At 35.3% G+C, this 23690-nt stretch overlaps 5 protein-coding genes and 2 non-coding genes across 7 annotated transcripts; 3 read left to right on the top strand and 4 right to left on the bottom strand.

The window, feature by feature from the left end:
* The first annotated feature begins 3469 nt into the window (after positions 1–3469).
* On the top strand, positions 3470–9242 carry FAS2 (trifunctional fatty acid synthase subunit FAS2). The gene has a single exon (XM_019182732.1). The coding sequence runs from the start codon at positions 3530–3532 to the stop codon at positions 9155–9157; it is 5628 nt and encodes a 1875-aa protein (XP_019039507.1). The 5' UTR covers positions 3470–3529; the 3' UTR covers positions 9158–9242.
* A 28-nt stretch (positions 9243–9270) lies between these two features.
* WICANDRAFT_62863 (uncharacterized protein) lies at positions 9271–10341 on the bottom strand (the record flags this gene model as incomplete). Its single annotated transcript, XM_019183451.1, has 1 exon — positions 9271–10341. One exon carries the CDS (start codon positions 10339–10341, stop codon positions 9271–9273), a length of 1071 nt encoding a protein of 356 aa, XP_019039506.1.
* Positions 10342–10637: 296 nt separating this feature from the next.
* WICANDRAFT_68805 (uncharacterized protein) lies at positions 10638–12408 on the bottom strand (the record flags this gene model as incomplete). Its single annotated transcript, XM_019184139.1, has 3 exons — positions 11718–12408; positions 11069–11647; positions 10638–11036 (listed from the first exon to the last, which is right to left on the bottom strand). The coding sequence occupies exons 1-3, from the start codon at positions 12396–12398 to the stop codon at positions 10638–10640; spliced, it is 1659 nt and encodes a 552-aa protein (XP_019039505.1). The 5' UTR covers positions 12399–12408.
* Positions 12409–12958: 550 nt separating this feature from the next.
* WICANDRAFT_t63 lies at positions 12959–13031 on the bottom strand. The gene has a single exon. It is a non-coding gene; the product is annotated as a tRNA-Met (tRNA).
* Positions 13032–13423: 392 nt separating this feature from the next.
* On the top strand, positions 13424–14149 carry WICANDRAFT_62861 (mitochondrial 54S ribosomal protein mL38; the record flags this gene model as incomplete). The annotated part of the gene is made up of 1 exon (XM_019183450.1): positions 13424–14149. The coding sequence occupies one exon, from the start codon at positions 13424–13426 to the stop codon at positions 14147–14149; it is 726 nt and encodes a 241-aa protein (XP_019039504.1).
* Positions 14150–16221: 2072 nt separating this feature from the next.
* Positions 16222–17612, bottom strand: TDA1 (protein kinase TDA1; the record flags this gene model as incomplete). Its single annotated transcript, XM_019182574.1, has 1 exon — positions 16222–17612. A coding segment is annotated over exon 1 (1260 nt), but the record flags the coding sequence as incomplete, so codon positions are not given.
* A 188-nt stretch (positions 17613–17800) lies between these two features.
* Positions 17801–17872, top strand: WICANDRAFT_t67. Its single transcript has one exon. It is a non-coding gene; the product is annotated as a tRNA-Met (tRNA).
* Positions 17873–23690: the final 5818 nt, after the last annotated feature.

Genomic DNA, 23690 nt, shown 5'->3' with positions numbered 1-23690 from the left:
CAACGGTATTTCTTGGCTGAGAACTTTTATCTCTATGTTGCATAATCAATTTACCGATACCTCTTGGAACCAACTTCTCAAACACCTCTGTGAAAGCAGTAGAAACTTGTTCAAAAGTTCTTTGAATGGCCTCATCTTTTCTTGTCTCCAAAACATTGATCAATTCAAGAATGGACTCTTCCGATTTAGTCAATTCTTTACGACGATCCACTAAGCCATCTCTTTGTTTTGTGAAGTTTAAATATTGTTCAAGAGCTTTCTTATTAACATGAGTGAATTTTTCAAGACGTTTCGTAACTTTATTCAACTTGTGTAACAATTGACTGGACGTGATGTCTTCAAATTCAGAAAAGGCCTCTTCAGGCAATGCTCCTAGTTCTCTAATCTTACGCTGTATTTCTTCTCTTCTGCTTGACAACAAGGATCTCTTGGATAAATACTTCTCTGAATTTTTTTGAAAGTTTTCAAGATTTCTTAGCAGTTTTCTTTGTTGATCATTAGCTTTTGTTAAAGAAGCCTCATTCTTTTTGAGTTCAGCCTCAGTTGATGAGATGTTGTCTTGGGTTTCAGATAATTGTGATTCTGCTTTAACACGCTGTTCTTCTAAATTTTCGAGCTCTTCAGTTAAATTTTGAATTTCAGTGTCTAAATTCACCGGATTGGATTGTTGATTTTGCTTTACCAATTCTTTCAAGCGTGGTTTCAAGTCTTCACTTAGTTCAACTTCTATGTTTGATAAATCAGATTCTTGAGTCAACAAATCATCTGAAACTTCATTTAGTCTTTTCTCAACCCTTGTAACATCTTGTGACAATTGTGACAATTCAACCTTTTCCTCAGCCGTCAAACCTTCTTGAAATTCAGAAGTTAGTTCATTTTGCAAATCACTCAATTTAGTTTGAACATTTTTGATGAAGAGCTGACTTTTAGAGATTTGATCTTGTGAGAGTTTTATATCATCTCGAATTTTGAACTTTTTATTCAAGAGATTTGATAATTTTGATTTCAACGGGGTTTTGCTTGATAAAAGTGTTTCATAATCAGTTGTAACTCTTTTAATATCATCATTAATTCCAATGATCTGTTGATCTTTTTTGGTTATCTCTGTCTTGATTTTGAACAATTGTGTTTCTTGTTCTCTAAATTCCCGTGATCTATCTTGTTTAGTTTTCATTGATTCTAATCTTGATCTCTTGTGATCATGATAACCACCTGTTAAAAGTCCCTTCTTATCGGCTTTATCCCCATCCAATGTGATTGCACTCAACTTATACTCTCTGGACAACTGATTACCTCTTTCTAAATCAATAGAGACAATCGTCTTTCCAAAAACTTGCTTAACAGCTTTCTCAATTTCAAGTTCAAAACCAATTTTTTTGATTAAAGGAACACAATCAGTTGAATTCGGATACACGACATCTTTTGGATGGATTCTATTCAAAGGCATAAACGTAACACGGCCTGCTCTTTCACGAACCAATTCATCCATGACTGCACTAGCAGTTTCATCATTATCAACAACAATATGGAACAATGAGTTACCTGCAACAGATTCAACAGCAGTTCTATACTTTTCGTTTACATTGATCAATTCACCAAGAGGGCCAAAAACACCACCTAAACCCAATCTCGAAGTAATACGTTTCACAGCTTCCAAACCTGCACTTTGTTGTCTATCCATAGTTTGGTTAACTTGTCTTTCAGCTTTGCGAACTTCTTCATCCAAGGAGTCTAATATGGTTTTGATACGGGCCTCATCTCTCCATAGATTCTTTCTAACATCATTTTCAGAAATTGCCTGACGTTTTAATTGATTCAATTTATCTTCAAGTTCATGTATTTCAGCTTGTGCTGATGGGCCATTGATAGTGTCTTGTAAATCCAAAACATTTGTCTCTATTTCTTGTAATTCTTGAGTCGACTTTTGTAAGTTTTTTTGATTATCAGCTAGTGCCTTTTCAGCATTTGCTTTATCGTCTAGAACTTTCTGTATCTGATTAGAGAGCCATGTATTCCTATCCTCAACTGAAGAAAACTTTGAGTAACGGTTTTGCTTTGAATATAACATGTTCTGTTTTGTCTTTAAGAAAGAAACTTCTTCTTTCAATTCCTCTTCTGATAATCTCAAAGCATCCACTCTAGGTTTTTTCTCAGAAACTTTAGCTTCCCTATCTTTGATTTTCTGTTCAAGTTTCTGTACTTGTTTTTTACTAGAGTCTTGAGACTTTTGAGAACTTTCCAAATTACTTTTAATTTCATTTAGGTTGGCATTGACATCATAAATTTTCTTTGAAATTTCATCAAACGTTGAAGTTTGTTGGGTTTTATCTATGTTTAGTAATTTCAAAGATTGTTTGGAATGATCAATTGCATTTTCTATCTCAATGATCAAACTTTCTCTTTTTTCAAGCTCATTCATAAAGTTTTGTGATTCATCAACTCCATTTTGATATTCACTGTCAATCTGTTCAATTGAATTGGTTACTTCATTCAATTCTCTGTCATACAAAACAAATTCACAAATTTTCTTATCTTTCTCTAAGTCTTGGAAATTCTTCAATTCTTCCTTTTCAGAATCTAAATCCGATAATCTTTCCTCAATGAACTCTAACATTTCATCGATTTTATCTCTTTGATTTTTAGTCTTTGACATTTCTTTTGTACTTTCTTTCAATTTGTTTTCAAAGACTTTAGCACCAGCAACTTCCTTTAATAAATTCAAACGTTCAGAATCTTTGGCATTTGTCAATGAGGTAATACGACCTTGAGGGACGATATAGTAAGGATTGGATTTGGAAAAACCAGCACTTTCAAGCAATTGCATGATATCTTGCCTTGTTGATGACTTGTAATCTAAAGAATAATCATCTTTTTTCAAACCAATTGTTCTTCTAATGACAACTTCATCCTTACCAGTAGGAAACCTTCCTTCAGAATTATCAAACACAATCTCAACATAGGCTGATAAAACAGTACCGGACCCTTCATGAATCAACCCTTGTCTCTCTTCTTTAGACATTCTAGTATATTGGTCACTTAAAACAAATCTGATGGCGGCAAAGAAGTTTGATTTACCAGAACCATTACGCCCAACAACCACATTGTGACTAGGGGAGAGGTTCTCAATGACCGTCGTATTCTTGAAGGTCTTGAACCCTTGGATCACAATCTTCTTGATGTGCATCACTTATTGTTTGATGATATTCAACTCTATAACAAACTTATACACGCGTTCTACAAGTACCTTTTGAACAAAAACATGTAAACGCGTAAAAAATCAATGCATCCAGACACCACCAATATTACATCAGAAATTATGTAATGTAATTGACAGGGCCACTCTGAGAAGCCCAATTCTCAACAATCCCAACAAAAAAAATTAGAGACACGTCAAAGTGCCAAATTATTGACAGATGGGAATTCAACAACTTCAAAAATTTGTTTGTTAAAACAAAGATAAATATTCAACGTTTTGGACTTCTGCAATTGATTCAACTTCTTTTTGAACACAGACTAAAGGATACACACAATGCGTCCAGAAGTTGAACAAGAACTTGCTCACGTCTTATTGACAGAATTATTGGCTTATCAATTTGCCAGTCCAGTTAGATGGATTGAAACTCAAGATGTCTTTTTAAAAGACTACAACACTGAAAGAGTGGTTGAGATTGGTCCTTCACCAACTTTGGCTGGTATGGCTTCAAGAACCATCAAGGGTAAATACGAATCTTATGATGCTGCTTTATCTTTACAAAGACAAGTTTTATGTTATGCTAAAGATGCTAAAGAGATTTACTACACCCCTGATCCTGCTGATTTAGCTGCTAAGGAAGCGGCTTCTGCTCCAGCTGCTACTGAATCTACTCCAGCCGCTACTCCAGCTGCTTCAGGTGCCCCAGCTGCCGCATCTGCACCAGCACCAGCTGCTGCTCCATCAGGCCCTGTTGCTGAAATTCCAGATGAACCAGTTAAAGCCTCATTATTACTTCACGTCTTGGTTGCCCAAAAATTGAAGAAATCTTTGGATCAAGTTCCAATGGGTAAAGCTATCAAAGATTTGGTTAATGGTAAATCTACAATTCAAAATGAGATCTTAGGTGATTTAGGTAAGGAATTTGGTTCAACTCCAGAAAAACCAGAAGAAACTCCATTAGAGGAATTGGCTGAAACTTTCCAAGATACTTTTGCTGGTGCTTTAGGTAAACAATCATCATCTTTGATTGCTAGATTAATGTCTTCTAAGATGCCTGGTGGTTTCAGTGTCTCATCTGCTAGAAAGTATTTGCAATCCCGTTGGGGTCTAGGTGCAGGTAGACAAGATTCTGTTTTGTTGATTTGTTTGACCCAAGAACCTGCCTCTCGTTTAGCTGCTGAAGCTGATGCTAAAGCTTACCTTGACGGTGTTGCTCAAAAATACGCTTCTATTGCCAACATTTCTTTGAGTTCTGCAGCTGCTGCTTCATCTTCAGGTGGTTCAGGTGGTGCTACTATTGACGCTGCTGCTTTCGAAGAATTAACCAAGGACAACAAAATCTTGGCTCGTCAACAATTGCAAGTTTTGGCTCGTTACTTGAAACTTGATTTGAACAAAAGTAACAAATTGGTCGATCAACAAAAGGATAACTTGAAAGCTTTGCAAGATCAATTAGATAACTTGACCAATGAATTGGGTGAATATTTCATTGAAGGTATCACTTCTTCATTCTCAAGAAAGAAGGCCAGAGTTTATGACAGTTCTTGGAATTGGTCAAGACAAAGTTTGCTAACTTTATACTTTGAAATTATCCATGGTTGTTTGAAAAGGGTTGACAGGGAATTGGTTTCTGAAGCTATCAACATCATGAACCGTTCAAATGATACTTTAATTAAATTTATGGAATACCATATTAACAAAGCTGATGCTACCAAAGGTGAAAACTATGCTTTAGCCAAAGAATTAGGTACTCAATTGATTGAAAACTGTAAACAAGTTTTGAACTTAGACCCGGTTTACAAAGATATTTCATACCCATTAGGTCCAAAAACTAATGTTGATCATAAAGGTAACGTCAAATACTCTGAAGAACCAAGAGAAAATGTTCGTAAATTACAACAATATGTCCATGAAATGTCTCAAGGTTCTGAAGTTACCAAAATTCCTCAACCAACTATCGAACAAGATTTAACTAAGGTTTACAATGCCATTTCAAAACAAGCTGAATTATCATCTGGTACAAAAGTTGAATTTGAAAAGTTATATGGTGAATTGATCAAATTTTTGGAATCCTCAAGTGAGATTGAAATCAAGAAAAACACCACTATTGCTGGTATGAATGATGATAATTTGGACTCTGATTCAACCAAAGAAGTTGCCTCATTACCAACCACTTCCTCAATTTCAAACCCAGTTTCTAAAGTTATTCCACCAGAAACTATTCCATTTTTACATTTGAAAAAGAGATTACCTGATGATTCTTGGACTTATGACCGTTCGTTAACTTCTGTTTATTTGGATGGTTTAGAACAAGCTGCTGTCAATGGTGTTACTTTCAAAGGTAAACATGTATTGATCACAGGTGCCGGTGCTGGTTCTATTGGTGCTGAAATCTTGAAAGGTTTGATTCAAGGTGGTGCTAATGTTGTTTTAACCACTTCAAGATTTTCCAAGAAAGTCACCGAGTACTACCAAGAAATCTATACCAACTATGGTGCTAAAGGCTCCTCTTTGATTGTCGTTCCATTTAACCAAGGTTCTAAACAAGATGTTGAAGCTTTAGTTGATTATATCTATGATGATGTCAAGAAAGGTGGTTTAGGCTGGGATTTGGATGCTATCATTCCATTTGCAGCTATTCCAGAAAATGGTATTGAAATGAACCAAATTGATTCTAAATCAGAATTTGCTCACCGTATTATGTTGACCAACTTGTTGAGAATTTTAGGTTCTGTTAAAAACCATAAATTTGAAAGAGGTATTGAAACTAGACCTGCTCAAGTTATTTTACCAATGTCTCCAAATCATGGTACTTTTGGTGCTGATGGTTTATACTCTGAATCCAAATTGTCATTAGAAACTTTGTTCAACAGATGGCATTCAGAAAGCTGGGCTAATCAATTAACCATTTGTGGTGCTGTTATTGGTTGGACCAGAGGTACTGGTTTAATGAGTGCCAACAACATTATTTCAGAAGGTATTGAAAAATTAGGTGTTAGAACTTTCAGTCAATCTGAAATGGGTTTCAACTTGTTAGGTCTATTAACCCCGGAAATTACTGAATTATGTCAAAAATCACCAGTTTTAGCTGATTTGAATGGTGGTTTACAATTCATTAGCTCATTGAAAGAACGTACCAACAAATTAAGATCTGAAATTCTTGAAACTTCTGATATTAGAAGAGCTGTTTCTATTGAAACTGCCCTTGAACATAAGGTTGTTAACGGTGCCAATGCTGATGCTCCATTCGCAAAGACTCAAATCAACCCAAGAGCCAACATGAAATTTGATTTCCCAACTTTGAAACCATATGAAGAAATCAAGAAATTGTCACCAAACTTGGAAGGTTTGTTAAACTTGGAAAAAGTTGTTGTTGTTACTGGTTTTTCAGAAGTTGGTCCATGGGGTTCTTCAAGAACTAGATGGGAAATGGAAGCCTTTGGTGAATTCTCATTAGAAGGTTGTATCGAAATTGCTTGGATCATGGGTTTGATCAAATACCACAATGGTAATTTGAAAGGTAGACCATATACAGGTTGGGTTGATGCTAAAACTAATGAACCAGTTGAAGATAAAGATGTTAAAGGTAAATATGAGGAATTCATCTTAGATCACTGTGGTATTAGATTGATCGAACCTGAATTATTCAATGGTTACAACCCAGAAAAGAAAGAATTTATTCAAGAGGTTGTTATTGAAGAAGATCTTGCTGAATTTGAAGCCTCTAAAGAAACAGCTGAACATTTCAAGCATGAACACGGTGATAAGGTTGAGATTCAAGAAAACCCAGAAACTGGTGAATTCACCGTTAAGTTATTGAAAGGTGCTTCATTATACATTCCAAAAGCTTTGAGATTCGACCGTTTGGTTGCTGGTCAAATTCCAACTGGTTGGGATGCTAGACGTTATGGTATTCCAGAAGATACTATTTCACAAGTTGATCCAATCACCTTATTCGTTCTTGTTGCCACTGTTGAAGCTTTCATTTCTGCTGGTATTAAAGATCCTTATGAATTATACAAATATATTCATGTTTCTGAAGTTGGTAACTGTTCAGGTTCAGGTATGGGTGGTGTTTCTGCCTTGCGTGGTATGTTCAAAGATCGTTATAAGGATCAACCAGTTCAAAATGATATCTTGCAAGAATCTTTTATCAACACCATGTCCGCTTGGGTGAATATGTTGTTATTATCATCATCTGGTCCTATCAAGACTCCAGTTGGTGCTTGTGCCACTGCTGTTGAATCATTAGATATCGGTGTTGAAACTATCTTGTCTGGTAAGGCCAAGGTTTGTATTGTTGGTGGTTATGATGACTTCCAAGAAGAAGGTTCTTATGAATTCGGTAACATGAATGCTACTTCAAACTCATTAGATGAATTTGAACATGGTCGTACTCCAGGTGAAATGTCAAGACCAGCTACTACAACAAGAAATGGTTTCATGGAAGCTCAAGGTTCAGGTATCCAAGTTATTATGAATGCTGATTTAGCTTTGAAAATGGGTGTCCCAATCTATGGTATCTTAGGTATGACTGCTACTGCTACTGATAAAATTGGTAGATCTGTCCCAGCTCCAGGTAAAGGTATTTTGACCACTGCTAGAGAACATCACGGTGACTTGAAATTCAAATCTTCATTATTGGATATTTCATACAGAAAACGTCAAGTTGAAAGAAGAGTTAAAGAAGTTAAACAATGGATTGATTCTGAATATGAATTTTTACAAGAGGAAGCCAAAGAATTATCAGCCGATGAACAAAACACCTATATTGCTGAAAGAATTCAAGAAATTCAAAATGAAGCTCAATCACAAATCAAACAAGCCAAAGATTACTATGGTAACTTTTTCTACCAAAACAATCCAAGAATTGCTCCAATTCGTGGTGCTTTAGCTACTTTCGGTTTAACTGTTGATGATATTGATGTTTGTTCTTTACATGGTACTTCAACCAAAGCTAATGATAAGAATGAATCAGCTACTCTTGATATGATGTTTAGACATTTGGGTAGAAGTGAAGGTAACCCAGCATTAGCTGTTTTCCAAAAGTATTTGACTGGTCATCCAAAAGGTGCTGCTGGTGCATGGATGTTCAACGGTGCTTTACAAATTTTAAACAGTGGTATTGTTCCAGGTAATAGAAATGCTGATAACATTGATAAAGTCTTGGAAGATTTTGATTACTTGTTGTTCCCATCTAGATCAATTAGAACTGATGGTGTTAAAGCTGTTTCAGTTACTTCATTCGGTTTCGGTCAAAAAGGTGCTCAAGCTATTGCTATTAACAGTGATTATTTGTTTGCTGTTTTGTCTAAAGAAGAATATGAAACTTATGCTAAGAAATTCAATGAAAGACACAACAAAGCTTACTCTCACTTCCACAAGTCATTTATCAACAACTCTTTGTTCAAAGCTAAAGATAAAGCTCCATATGATGATGATTTACAAAACCCAGTTTACTTGGATCCATTAGCTAGAGTTGCTCCAGCTAAAAGTGGTAACTTAGAATATGCCTCAAAATCTATTCAAAGTGCTGAATCTTTTGTTTCTGCTTCATCAAAAGATACCTCAAAAGTATTAGGTGAATTGAGCTCAAAGGTTGCTGGTTCAAAGAATGTTGGTGTTGATGTTGAATTGATTTCATCAATCAATGTTGAAAATGAGACCTTCATTGAACGTAATTTCACTGATGCTGAAATCAAATATTGTCAAGGTGCTCCATCACCACAATCATCATATGCTGGTACTTGGTCAGCTAAGGAAGCCGTTTTCAAGGCTTTAGGTGTTGAATCAAAAGGCGCTGGTGCCCAATTGAAAGATATTGAAATTATTCGTGATTCAAACGGAGCTCCACAAGTTGAACTACATGGTGAAGCTTTGAAAGCTGCTCCAAAAGGTTCAACCATCAAAGTCAGTATCAGCCATGATGATTTCCAAAGTGTCGCTGTTGCCATTTTAAATTAGAGAGGAAGTTTTTATAGTATTAAGTAAATTTGTAATTTGTTAAAATATATCTTCCCAGCGTAGTACTACTGTTTGCAATAAGTGTAATTGAAATTGAATATTTATTGTTCTCTCTATTGGGCAAACAAGTTTGCTTCCAGTTGTTGTGCTTGTTGTGCAAATTGCTGTTGATAATTGATGTTTTGATCTGCTGTGTTTGGAGCTGTACTAGAAGCAGTTGGATGTTGAGAATTTTGATGAGCTTTAGCTATATTCTTCTTTCTTGATCTGCAAGTATTACAAACTTTATGGTTTTCATCCTCTGCTTTCAATGGGTTGGCACAACGGTTACAGCAGCCACTATCTTCAAGATTCTTTCTTCTCATCTTATCATTGTTTCTGCATCTTGTACATACTTTGAACTCTGTGGAGTCATTAATTCCTGAACAATGAACACATTTACCACTTTCATATCTGGTTGCTTTTCTGGTTCTTAAATTCAAACGACAAGGAGGACATAAGACATATGTGGTCTCAGTTTGTGGAATATTTGCACCACATCTTTTACAAGCACCTTCTTTTTGTTTGATTTTTTGTTGCCATCTTCTGGATCTTTGTCTTTGCAATTCCCGACAATGTGGACAAAGCTTGAATGTTTTCCCATCTAAAGATGGAGCAAACTCTTTTTTACATCTTGAGCAGAGAGGTGCCTCTGTCACATCAGAACCAGTTTCATATTGTTGTGTTTGTTGTTCCGGTTGACCAGATGAAGAAGTATGATTAGCTCTAGGACCAACAATATCTTGAACTATACCAACGGCAACATTGAGGTCGGGGTCCACTTGAAAAGGCCTTTGTGTTGATTTTCTAGGGAGAGCTTTTTTATCTGTTACTTCATTTTTCAAATGGTTATTGAGCTGTTGGTGCATAACTTGAAATTGATGTTGTTGTTCATCTTGAGGCTGTTCGCCCCTTTGATTTGTTTCAGATTGCACAGAGTGTTGCTCGGCTTCCTGTTGAGCTTGATGTTGTTGAGCTAGTTGTTGTAATTCACGGTGCTGTTCCTCTGATACCACTTCATTATTGGTGCTTTCTTTTGATGTTTGAACCTCCCCCTGTGATTGTTTTTGAGCTTCATGTGCAGCCTCTTGAGCTTTCTGCTCTTCAATAGCAGCAGTGATAACAGCAGCTGAGCGTGAGTCCATAGCGAATAACTTGTTTGGTTTCTGTAGCAGGTTCAAGATAGTTTGTATCTGCCAAAGGTACCTGTGATCTAGCGAAGTGCTTCTCTCGTCCAGCGCACTTAACCAAAGACTTGGTTATATTCGATGGGCTAAAATTTTTGTTTGAACAAGAAAAAAATGCGCGGATTAAAACGACACGCCACGTCGCGACACTTGTGCAGGCACGACTGTTTTGGCAGACCTACAAGTTTTATTCTATGTCTTTATATTTGATTGTTCAAGTGGGAAAAACACAAGCAACTGTCTCCTTAGGTGAATCATATGATTTTGTTCTTAATTTTCTTTATTTTCTCAGAAACATCATTAGGTAGCCTCTTGATTTTTCTCTTGATTTTCTTTGGGATCCCTTTCACAATATCTTCTTCAATAGTACCATCTGTGTTGTACCTTGACGGGTCTGTTGGAGGTGAATTTTTTGCAACCTTCTGGCTAGTAATATCGCCAGTATCGAAGCTCTCATCTTCTTCCTGATCATCTGACTTTAGAGAATTGCTTATGACCTTGACTTTATTCTGACTTTTCTCCAAGTATTCTTTAAATGACCTGAATGGCTTAGAATGTGATATCCGATGACCGACATAATTGAATGGACTATGTTCTTCTTGTTTCGATGAATATCCTTTTGATTTAACAGGTGTTTCTAATTCTTTCAAAAACTTATTATCTAAAAGCTTTTTTTTTGTTCAACGAGTTTTTCGGCCCTTTCCTTGATTTTCGATTCATCGAACTTTGCAGACTCAGAATCTAAAACATGATCCTCTTTTTCAAGAGTCAATGGATCATAATTCAAGTCATCTTTTGATGCTACCTGGTCACTGTTTTGTTCAAAGTCGTCATCATTATCAGATTCTTCCTCTTCATCGTCTTCTGCTTCATATTCTTCCTCATCAGAATATTCTTCTTCATTACCTTCATCAAAGTCCTCATCATGCGGCTCAAAATCAGAGTCAGCAACTTCGGCCTCATCCTTTTCATAGTTTTCATCTTCTTGTTCCTCCATGCTCTCATATTCTTCACCTTCAGTACTTTGATCTGTTGCATCTGGAGAATCCAAGTAAATATTGGAGGCTTCTTCTTTAGGACGAATGTTGATGAAGTTTGAGGATCCTTCTTGAATATCACGGTTGTTGGAATTCTCGGGGGTTTTAGATTTCATTTCACTTTTCTGCTCATAATTTCTCGGTGCAGATGGCTGAACATAGTTTGGGTCATTTAAACCTGGAGACGATAAGAATATAAGATCATGATAATCACCAGAATCCAGTTTCTGAATGTTTACCTCTGAATTAGTAGCTGAGGTCAGGCCGATCTCGACGTTTTGAGTTTGGAGACGCGACAGTAGCTTCAAAATCTTCCTCGTCTGGACTAAAAAACCCACTATTTTTATCACTTTTTGGATCATTTTCAGAACTATCTTCTTCAGAGAGATCCATATCTTCTTCTTCATAAAACTTTCCGTTTTGCTCATCGTTGCCATCTTTTTCACCATAATCATCATCTTCTTCTTCCTCATCATCTTCTTCCTCATCCCAACCAGCCTCATATTCTTCTTCATAATCATCGTTATCTTCATCCCCTTCTTCGTCGTCTTCATCTTCATCACCTTGTTCTTCCTCTTCGTCGTTTTCTCCATCATCCACTTCGTCTTCATCTTCATCTCCATCTTCATCTTGATCCCATTCTTCAGGAAATTCCTCAAACAAGCCATCATCTTTAGGGCCAGTTAAATCGATCTGGTCTTTTGGTTTTCCATAGCTCGCAGGATTATTTTCACTCAATCTTTCCAAACAAGTACCCCAAAAATGATCTCTAGCGCTGAAAAAATTACCATATGGACAAATATCAACCAAACAACCTACTAAAGAAGGACTATTATCACAAATGCAGAGAAAATCAGCATGGTTTTTTTCACACCATCTTGCAATAACTTGAACACATGAAAGGAAACAGGCAGGGGGTGTAGCCTGTACAAGGGAAATGATTGAAATCAAAGAAATAACGATTTTGATGAACAACATGACTTCTGATATCTTATACGTTTTGGTTATAGTTGAAGATTAGGCAAAACAAAAACAACAGTTCCAGTAATTTATAATAGGATGAATCAAAATGAAAGTGTTCATAATCAAGTTTTAAAAACTTTATTAGAATGATTGATTTTTAATATCACAAAGAGAACCGCTTTTGTGTAATCTTCGCACCAATATAATCAATACATCTGTAACCAAGGAAACTGTTCACTTATAAGCAAGCAACAACAATATCATTTATTTAGATTATTGGTTCTTGATTATTCATGACTGCCGATTGTATAATATCTGAGAACTGTATTACTTATCAAACTATAGTTGACAATTAACAGCGGCACTGCTCTACGAAATACTTTGATTTTTTCTTACGGAAATTTGTGTACTTGATCGATTTTTTCAAATTCGCGATATTAACAAAATGATTTTTGTGAAGAAACAAAATGGCATAACACACCCAAAGCACCTTCAAATGCTACCAAAATTTTACAGTGGATTGTTGTATAGGTTTTGCGTCGATTTGTGTAGTAAAAAAAAGTGAAAAAATTGAGTGCTCCACGGCAGGTTCGAACTGTCGACCTTCAGATTATGAGACTGACGCTCTACCGACTGAGCTAGTGAAGCCACTTATGTCCGCTTACAGTTGTTGAAGCTTGTCACCATGCTAAAACTGGTAAGGGCAACACTTTTTTGAAAAACACCTTACAATACAATTTGGTAACAAATGAACTGTTTTCACTTGTCAAGATTGTAATCTTCTAATGTACTTCTGCTTAGAGTGAGCTCCTTGGTGCTGCTCAGTTATTTTCGCTTGATTTGTGCTCAATCCATCATGAAAATTTGGTGCTGCTGTCGGTTTCAATAAAAGCTGAAATATCAAACAAAAGTTCAAATAAATTCGGCGGCTATTTGGTTGAAGATATTTCAGTAATGGTGAATGATTGACTGTTCATGGATCCCTTTAGTGACTGCTAATACCACTGACCCGTTTGGTAAATAGAAAGAAAATAATCAAGATGGTGCATTTGCTCAGTACAGTTATTTGGTTATTAATTCTATCGCCTTTTGGCTTTTCAATACAACCAGAAACAGTGCAAAACTTGTACCAAATACTTCCAAAATTCAAATTCAAGTCTATTGGGATCAAAGAAACATTAGAAGAAAGTGATATTTTGAAAGATTACCTCTACCATTGGAAACCGCCAGGAGAATTGAATATTGAATTTTTTGAAATTTATTCAAAACCTGTCACTTATGGGAATTACATTTCACCATTGGATTGCTTGGAGCCACCAGTTGAGATTGAATTTGTGTCTTTCTTCTCCTTGTCACCAAATTTTGTGAATGAACTTTATACATTGGTCTTGAACGGCGTTGACAGCGATGGATTTGAAACATGCCAGGCAATTTGGGTGAATATACCATTCAATGATGAAAACTATGAGATAATTGAGCATGTAAATGGAAAGGAAAGCTTCAAGACAAAGCTCGACCTTCGTGGTGGTGATGATTTAATGAAGTATTATGGCCCAAGGCCAAAGAGTGGATCTGGGATCCATCAATATGTGTTCGTTTTGTTTCGACAACCTCATGGATGGTTCCCGCCTCATAAACTCAAGTTTAGAGAGAATTGGGGATCCAAGCATCCAGCTCACCATGGTGTTGTTTCATGGGCAAACTATTATGCCTTAAAACCATTGGGCATAAATTTTTTTACTTCATCTAATGAAAATCTTTTTTAAGGCATGGATCTAGGTGATTATTGATTATTGTACATTGGGATATATATTATCATTCAAAAGATGGCTTCATAGTTCAAAGTTTGTGTTTATTTTTGCTCTATATGCTTTTCATCACTCCTTTGTTTGATTGATAAAAGCATCTAGATTCTGTGTTGTTTTTTGCAGTGCAGTTGTCCATAGAAGTTGTACGGGAAAAAGAGGGCTGAACGTTGACGAAGTTCTTTTCAATATTGGTATTGTTTTGTTGAAGGAAATTTGCGAGACTCTCGAGAAAGTATGAAGTGATTGGAAAAAACAACGATGATACATTTATGCACAGCGGAAATATACAATGTCAAAACGTTATCGTTACGAAAATTTAGTACCATCATGATTAGTTGAATTATTTACACATCCCAACGGTCAATCACCGCTTTAAACCGTCGGGTATACATGGTGTTTGGTTCGACTGGCCACCTAGGAGTTGGTACCCCAATAACATGTTGATGTATTTTGCACTGCCAAGTTCCAACTAGAAAGAATTATGAAGACGACCGTATACAAGAACGGGATTGTAGGCCTGTTAGCCGAATAGAACACTGGAACTATTTGAATTACTAATTATTACAATTAACGCCATGAGATGATCAACCAGCTGCCGATGGACCTTGGATCAGAGATGACTAGCTCATGGTAATTTGTACTTTGCTACGTCTATTTTTGATTCCAAGATTTTGATCATACAATTTTTATAATTATAACATGTCCTTATAAATTGCTTAATTACGGCAAGCTGTGAGACAATTCATTCAATTATATAACTCAATATCGAAATATTTCAGTTATACACTTCAACATTTGGGATTTAGGAACGCCCATTTTCAATCGTGTTTCACTAGATAAGAACCTTACTTGGTTCCTCTTCTCTTTTTGGCTAATTGTTCTTCCTCCTCTGGAACCTCAAATTCCAGATTAGGCAGCTTCAGATTTGAGAATGAGTTTTCGTAAGCTTATTTTAGACGTTTCTGTCGTCTGACCTGGCTATTTCATACTAAATTTGTACTAGAATTGTCGAATATATTTGATACCAGCCTATTTCTTTAACTTAAGCCAGATGTCAATGTCACTTCATTTCATCATGAATGCATATAGATGAGATGGTACCAAGTTTAACTACGAAAGCTCTCCCTTCGAGAACATTGGTCCCCCAGTTTTTCCCTGAATAGGTATGTTTATGAGTGTCTATCACAGGTTAAAGCTTAAATACTTGTACTATCTTTAGGTGCATCAAATGCTGCAGTGAAGATTCTTACCTTAAAATGAGATCTCTACACCATCTGTCAAGAAAGTCGTGTTACCAGCCAAAGTGAAAAAGGTTAAAAATCATGCGATGAGATGGCCGTTTCTACTTTTTGGCCACCTCAAAACTAAACCTTAATGAGAAACCCAACGTCAAAAAGTGCGTTAACCTTAAGCTAGTGATGAAAGATGACGATACAATACATCTTGATTTCTTATCCGTCGGCACTTGGTGGATGATAGACTCAAATGGTCTCCAAGATTTGGATTCTGAAATCTGGACTTTGACCGCAGAACCAAATAGAGTTGGAGCTTGGTATGGGATACATCATCAACCAGCCAATACGTTAAAATACGAATCAGTTTGAGACCAAGGTACAAAAAAAACCCAGTCGGCCTTTGGTGACTTGAATACACTATTTTTAATCAAATAACCTTCTCTACATTTGGTAGACAGTTGTCTTCAAGACCTTAACATGCTGTCACTATACAGGCTTTCGAATCAATTTGGACTTTAGAACCGATTCAAAAGACGAATAATTCAAATTAGTACCTTTAGACATGTCTATGGGTCTATATATCACGAACGACATACTGGACAAAGTGATTTGATCCAGGACAACGGAGATAACACATTAACGTTAAACAGGTAGGACAAGTCTTACAGAAAGTGATTAAGATACACCATTAAATGACTGTCAGTATATTATAGGAACGTAACTTCACTAATGAATCGAAACTATTATTTAAAACCACAAAGACACCAATTATTTTTCACCATCCTTATTCTTCGCCAATTCTTCATCATAACTTAACACCTTCTCTCTATTATTAGTAGCAGCTCTAACCACTTGATGAAATAAGCTTGCATTCAATTCAGATTTTGACTTTGAGGAAGATGATGAGCTAGCAGACTTCAATGATTGAACTATGCTTGATAAATCAAATGCCCTTTCGCTACTTGAAGTACTTTCACTTGAAGAATCTGGGTCCTGTTTGCACAAAGCCAAATCTGAATCTTCTTCACCTTCATCATCTTCCAATTCTCTCAATTTCTTGATTCTATTATTCAGTTTCACAATTTCCACAGCTTGTTTGAATTTCTTTTTAGCATTGAATTGTCTAATTTGTGGAGCTAAATCATCTGTGGCATAAACGTCTGAGTTAGCAGTTATCCACGGATCTGATAATAATTGCTTTGCACTAGGTCTTTTCTTAGGGTCAACTGTTAGACAGCTTTTAATAAAATCTTTTGCATATTGAGAAATGTTTTTCCAATATTGTTTATGGAACACAACAACAGGATCATTTTGAACTTCTTGTAAGAAATCATTCACATTTTCAGATCTGAATGGTGAATAACCAACTAATAAAGTGAATGCAATTACACCCAATGACCATATGTCACATGGTTTACCATGTCCTGTACCCATCAAGACTTCTGGCGCACAATAACCAAAACTACCAGCTGCACTAGTTAAAACCTCATCAGGTGTTAATAACTCTTTGGCAATACCAAAATCTGCCAACACTAATTGAGAATTTGGATCCTCAGTAATATAAATTAAATTTTCCGGTTTCAAATCACGATGAACAATATTCAGTTCATCATGTAAATATGAAACAGCTTTCAAAATTTGAACAATGACTATAACTGCATCACTTTCAGTAAATTTTCCCTCTTTCACAATTCTATCAAACAATTCACCACCAGTGGCTAATTGAGTGACAATATAAAATTTATCTTTACTTTCAAACCAGTCTCTAAATCCAACAATATTTGGATGTTTACACTTTTGCAAGAGACCCAATTCTTCATAGAATACTTTTTCATTTCCTTTCAATGCCTTTTTCATAACAATCTTTATGGCAACTTCCTCTTTTGTTGATATTCTTCTCGCTTGTCTCACTATACCGAAAGTACCAGCTCCTAATGTACGACCAAATATATAATCCGTCTTTTGGGCATAACTTGGTGGTTGTCCACTTAGTTTGTTGAAAAACTTTTGGAATTTATGACCATCAGGCTCAGAAGCAGGCTGAACAAATGGCATTATAATTGATGGTACAACGTGGATCAAAGCAACAATATAAGATACACTTGAACTATGGTAGATGGATGAATAGCAATAGCAATTGGTAACAGGAAATGAATTTAATACTTGTGGAGTAATGATTATCCAATAATCCTTTCTTTAATTGAATTGATACCTTATAGATGTGCTTCGAATTGAAGATGTGATGCTTAGATAAAGTAAAGGATCTGTTGAAATCATGGGTCGCGAAATGGGTGAATTTACCCTATCTGATACTGGCCCTACCAAAACTATAAATATGGTCAGGCACTTCAGCAGATTTAAAGAACAAAAATTAAGCGCTGTGGCGCAGTGGAAGCGCGCAGGGCTCATAACCCTGATGTCCTCGGATCGAAACCGAGCAGCGCTATGCTTAATTTTTTGAATAAAGTTTTTTTTTGCAATCAAATCATGGAACGAGATAAAGAACAATCTAAGGATAATATATCCTCTACAGATCCTCCAGGATCTTCATCCAACTTGAATGGTGCAGAAAGCACTTTTCCTCGTCAAAATAGTCATTCTGAAGCTTCAACTGAAGAAAAAGAAGAAACCTTTGAACAACAACCACAAACCCAAAAAAATGAAAAAAAAATGAAAAATCAAATAAAACTTATTATACTGAAACAGAAAATGATCAAAAAAACAAAAAAAAGAAGAAAACAATGAGAAAAACCAAAAAAAATCTGACCAATCCACCAATACTGATGAAATTAATTCTTCCGAAAAAAAAAATCATCAACCGGGTAAGAAAACTGGTAGTTGGGCTGAAGAAATAGGTAAAAACTACCATAAAAAGCAAGAAGCTACACATGAGAAGTTTAAAGATGTTGGTATCACCAAGGAATGTGAACAAGTTTTCTATCAATATAAAGATTATACCCCAACACATGAGTATGAGTACGAATTGAAAATTACACAAACTCAGAAAATCGGAGAAACTGAAGATTTAGATCTAGACGGAGATAATCTCGAAATGGGCTGGAACTCCGAGGAGGCGGTTACAACCGATAAAGCTCAGCTATACAAGAGGTTAGATATTGATGATAAAACAATCAAAAATGCTATAATTAGACATCAAGATGAACAAAAACGTTTTATCAAAAACAATGCTAGTGGTATTGAAGGTGAACAGAAATTAAAAACACCAGGTTCTGAAGAATTTTACAACTATTGGACCTTAGCTACAATGAAAATTGGTGAAAAAACTAGCACCTATAGACTCCCAATCTTTCATAGCTGGGCCACTTTTGATAATTTCAAAGATTTACTGAAGAAGTATTATGTCTCTGCCAATTTGGAACAAATTGGTAAACAAAACATGAACGAATACATTGTTGAAGAAACTGAAAAAATCAAAAAGAACTTTAAAAACTGGTTGAAGAATGAAACTTTTGAAATTGAAACACAAAAGGCCAAAATTAGCTTTCAATTGATCTCAACTGATGAATCTCTCAAGCAAATAGATGAACAAATGGATAAACAACAAAGATTATCAAGTAAAATTCTGGTCATTAATATTGATTTCAATTTAGAGGAAATTGATGATTCGGCAATGGTTGTTGAACTAATTGAAGGGAAAAATAAATGGAAAAAGATTGCGGGACCTTTCATCCCAGATGGAAGAAAACAGACTTGTCACCAGGGCATTGCAACACTTCAATACCTGTTTCTTGCAGACGCAACCTCAAACGAAACCCCATTTCTTGGTGACAGAAACTCAGTGAAGATGGAGATTATCAACAGGGACTATATGCGTTGTATTAACTGCAATTCCATAAATCACCAAAAACGCTTTTGTCCACACCGTTGTCTCTACTGCAATGGTAGGGGTCATAAAATGAGGAATTGTTCATTTAATAAAAGTGATAGGGAAAGGAAAAGAAACAACATGGAACCTTTAAATTATAAAATGTTCAATGATAATGGTTCAAGAAAACACCCTGATGCAACATCCTCAAACTCAACTTCCACTGAAAACAACAACGGTTATCAATACAATTTCAACTTTTCCAACCATGGTACCAATACAAATAAAGCTGAAGATGAAACAGGATTCCAAAATGCTTCACCAAGAAGAAGAGCAACTTTTAACAGAAGAACTGAATCCAAAACCAAAGCAACACCAACTCCAAAGAGTAATCCTTTCCAGCCAATAGCAACTGAAGAAGAAGAGGAAGAAGAAGAAGAAGAGGAAACAACAACATCTGGAACCACAAGATCATCATCAACTGAAGAAAATGCAACAACAGCTTCAACTGAAGAAGCTAAACAAAAAGAACCAGCTGAAGCAGGAAAAGGAAAAGAAGAAGAAGAAGAAAATAACTCTTCAAATAAAAGAAGCAAATCAAGAGCAACAGCTTCAAATGTTATCCCAGAATTAAAGGAGAAATTGGGAAAACCAGGACCTGCAAAGGTCACCAAAAGCAGATCTCCATCTCCATCAAGATCTAGATCACCAACAAGAACATCGTCTCCTACTAGATCATCATCTCCAACAAGAGCTAGATCTCCAGCAAGATCTGTCTCACCAACCAAAGCAACAAGAGCAAGACCAATTGAATTAAACTCATTGAAAAGTACATCACCTAATAGGATAACAAGAGCTGCTAAAACAGCAATGGAAAAAGCGATCCAAAACAAGGATAAAGATATTTTGAAGCATACCACTTTAACCGAATCTGACTTGAATTATTTGGGCTATTATCATCAGGCTAGTGTTGAATTAAATAAGATAAAGTTGAGCACTGATAGACGTGTTGATGCTGAAGATGGTGTTGAAGTTGAAAGGGTTGAAAGAGGACGAACACCGACAAGGAACCACATAGTGGAAGATGAAGCCAATTTAGAAAGTGAACAACAACAAGAAGATATTGATATTGATGATTTAATAGCTGAGAACAACAATGCTGGTGATGGTGATGGTGATACCAATCAACATGATCAAGATGTTGAAGTTCAAGATTATTGAAAATGATTTGTATTAGATCAGCAAACATCCAACGCAAAGATGAAAGTGGTTGGGACAGAACCATCAACAAAATGAGAGAACAAGAACAACAAGAAAAAAACAAAAACATTTTAAACCTCCAAGAGAGTCAAACTACAGCAAGAAATTATGACAGAATCATTAAATCATTAAATGAGACTGGGCATGTGATGATTGGTAAAGCCAGCAACAAAGCTAAAATCATTATAAACAAAGAACATTTTAAAGAAATTAAAGATTTAGAAGATGTCAATGAAAGTTCATACAATGATAACTTCAATATAATAAAACTGATAACACAAGATCCAAATGAGCCCAACTACATCATACTCAACTTATACTCTCCTCAAGAGAATCAAAGTCTAAATTTCTATGAAGAAATACAAAACATTATTAGGAAAACCATGCTCAAAGAAGGTGATGATAAAACACTTTTAATTGTGGTTGGTGATTTTAATTGCACAATACTTAATGATAAATCAGATGTGTCAATGCCATATGATAATTACAAGATGTCAAACAGTGCCAATAAAGTTTTAGAAATTATGAATGAAAATTCACTTGAAGATATTTTTCTCTCAGATGAAACCATTATTGAACACCCAGATAGTTCCAACAACTATACGAACCAAATGAGCGGAGATCAAAGAAGGAGACGTCTGGATAAATTTTTGATCCAGAACAATTATTTCACTGATTTTAACTTAGTGGCGTTCTACTCAAGAACTAGAGTCAGGATTCCACAATCCACTCATTTTGGAATTAAATTAGTTCTCAAAACAAAACAGGAAATCTTAAAGGAATCTGATAATCCACAAAAAAGGTTTCATACCATTGATGAGATATTGAAAGATTACCCCGAAATGAAAGAAGCTATGAGAATGGATAGACATGATATTGATAAATTAATTACAGATGAACAAGATTTGAAATTATATCAAAATCTATGTGAGGACTATGACAAGAATCAATTTGAAAAACATATTAGTGATGATATAGGGTCTGAAAAGTTTATTAAAATGTTTGATAAGGTTATGGAGAAATATCAGGAATTCCTAATTAGGGAAACCAAAAATTTCTATAGATGTGTTAAACCTATGTTGGACATTGGAAAGACAAGAGATATTCATGGGATATCAAAGAACAACAAAGATCAAGTGGTACTTTCAAAGAAAAATAATAATAAACTTTTCAAGAGAAGAGAAAAACAAATTGAAATGAAGGGACTTTTGTCCTATTCACATGATCCCCCAAAGCTGATAACTGATGAATCAGACATGGAAACATTGGCCACCAAATTCTATGATAACTTGTACAACATTGAAACCCCATTTCAAGGTAACGAATGGAGAATCAAAGCTGAAAATTATGTTAGGGATTTTGGAGAAGAGAAAAATTTAAGTCAAGAAGATTATGATTTGCTTTCTAGACCCTACACTAAAAAAGATATTGATGAAGTATGGAGAAGATACAAGAGCAAGTCAACTGCTGCGGGTAGTGATGGAATAAGCTATATGTATTTATTTTTATCAAGAGAAGCAATTGATCCATTACTTCTACAAATTTTGAATCTGATGGGAGAAAAAAGAACATTGCCTGAAAAGATGACTGAAGTTTTAATCAAACTTTTACCAAAGAAAAAGGTGAAAACAGATATCAAAAACTGGAGACCCATCTCACTAATGAATACAACATTAAAGATAATTTCAGCATGTGTCAATGACAGAATGATAAAAATTATTCCAAATGTGGTGAATAAATTACAATTTGGTTTTGTTAAAGATAGAAATCTAGATCAAGGAATAAATTTGTTACAAAAATTGAGACATGAAGTGAACAAAAGTCACAGCCGAAATGTTGAAAATGATGATAAAATAGCTGCATTAGGGATAGATTTTGAAAAAGCCTTTGACAGAGGAAGTTTTGAATTTTTGGAAATTGTTCTAGAGAGTTTAAATTTTCCAAGGAATGCTATTAATCAAATAATGTCATTTACATCTTTACAAAGAGCCAATTTAATTATCAACAACAAAATTTCAAAAGATTCGTTTGGTTTTGGAAACGGGATCCGCCAGGGAAGCCCGCTCTCCCCGTCGATCTTTCTTTTGATAATAGAGCCAATGATATGGAATTGTCAAAATTATATTAAGATGCATAGTCCTTTTGATGCTAAAGATTTAACGGTGATTGCATATGCTGATGATGTTAATTTGCTAGTTAAGTCAAAGGAGGAATTGGAAAAAATCACAACCAATTTTCAGAATTATGAAGATGTTTCAAATATGAAAATTAATTTGGACAAGTCAAATATCGTTACATTGAGAAAATGGATGGAAAAAGAATATAAAGAAGAGTATAAAGATAATGCTATAAAGGTTACACCATTGGAAAAAGCATCTGCAATAAAATTTTTAGGTATCTCAATTAATGGAGAAAGTAACTGGGAAGAAATATTTGGAAAAATCCAGAAGCAATTATGGTACCCACTATTAGCTGATGTCCCGTTGAATATAAGAGCTGAATTGATGAATATCTACATCATGTCACAAATTTATGGGAGAGATCCACACAATCCATTAAGTGAAGATCAGATTAAAACTCTAGATAATATGATCCAAAAGGCTCATTTTAAGAATAAGGTTAGTGTTGAAAAATTAAAAATGATGACTATTCATGGTGGTTTTGAGATCATGGACTTATTAAATCAACTTGATGGAAAAAGGGCAAAAATTCTTTTTCATACAATTGTTGGTGATGGGCCAGTTGAAATACACAACAAAGAATTACTTCAATGGTTAGCTTTGTGTTTCACAACTCTCTTTGCTGATGAGGTGGACTTTATGAATGATTTGAATTACAAGAACTGGGCAACATGGGATAAAGGATTTGAAAGAAAAGAGATTTTATACAAATCATTTCCTTGGACTGATTTTTTAAATGGCAATTTTGAAAGAGCTTTTAACAATATTTTCAAGAAACAGGATGTTTTCGAGAAATTCTTCAAAGGTGGTGAATTAAGAGATCTACATGTTGAAACAAATTATATCAATATTGAAGATATCTTATTTAGAATCTTGCCAGCCATTAAGATACCAAGAAAGATTGAAAGACATTTTGAAAAACCCAAATTGGCTTATAGTTTTACACTAGATATTGTGAGACTGTTAACACCATCTGAGATTGAAGGATTAAATCATGG

The sequence above is a fragment of the Wickerhamomyces anomalus genome, assembly GCF_001661255.1.
Source record: "Wickerhamomyces anomalus NRRL Y-366-8 unplaced genomic scaffold WICANscaffold_3, whole genome shotgun sequence".
In the NCBI taxonomy this organism is placed as follows: domain Eukaryota; kingdom Fungi; phylum Ascomycota; class Saccharomycetes; order Phaffomycetales; family Wickerhamomycetaceae; genus Hansenula; species Hansenula anomala.
The sequence above is the reverse complement of the archived record's forward strand: the minus strand, read 5'-3'. Positions and strand labels throughout refer to the sequence as shown.

What these genes read in the sequence shown, in the direction of transcription:
- FAS2 (XM_019182732.1), top strand. Translation starts at nt 3,530, where the DNA reads ATGCGTCCAGAAGTTGAACAAGAACTTGCTCACGTCTTATTGACAGAA.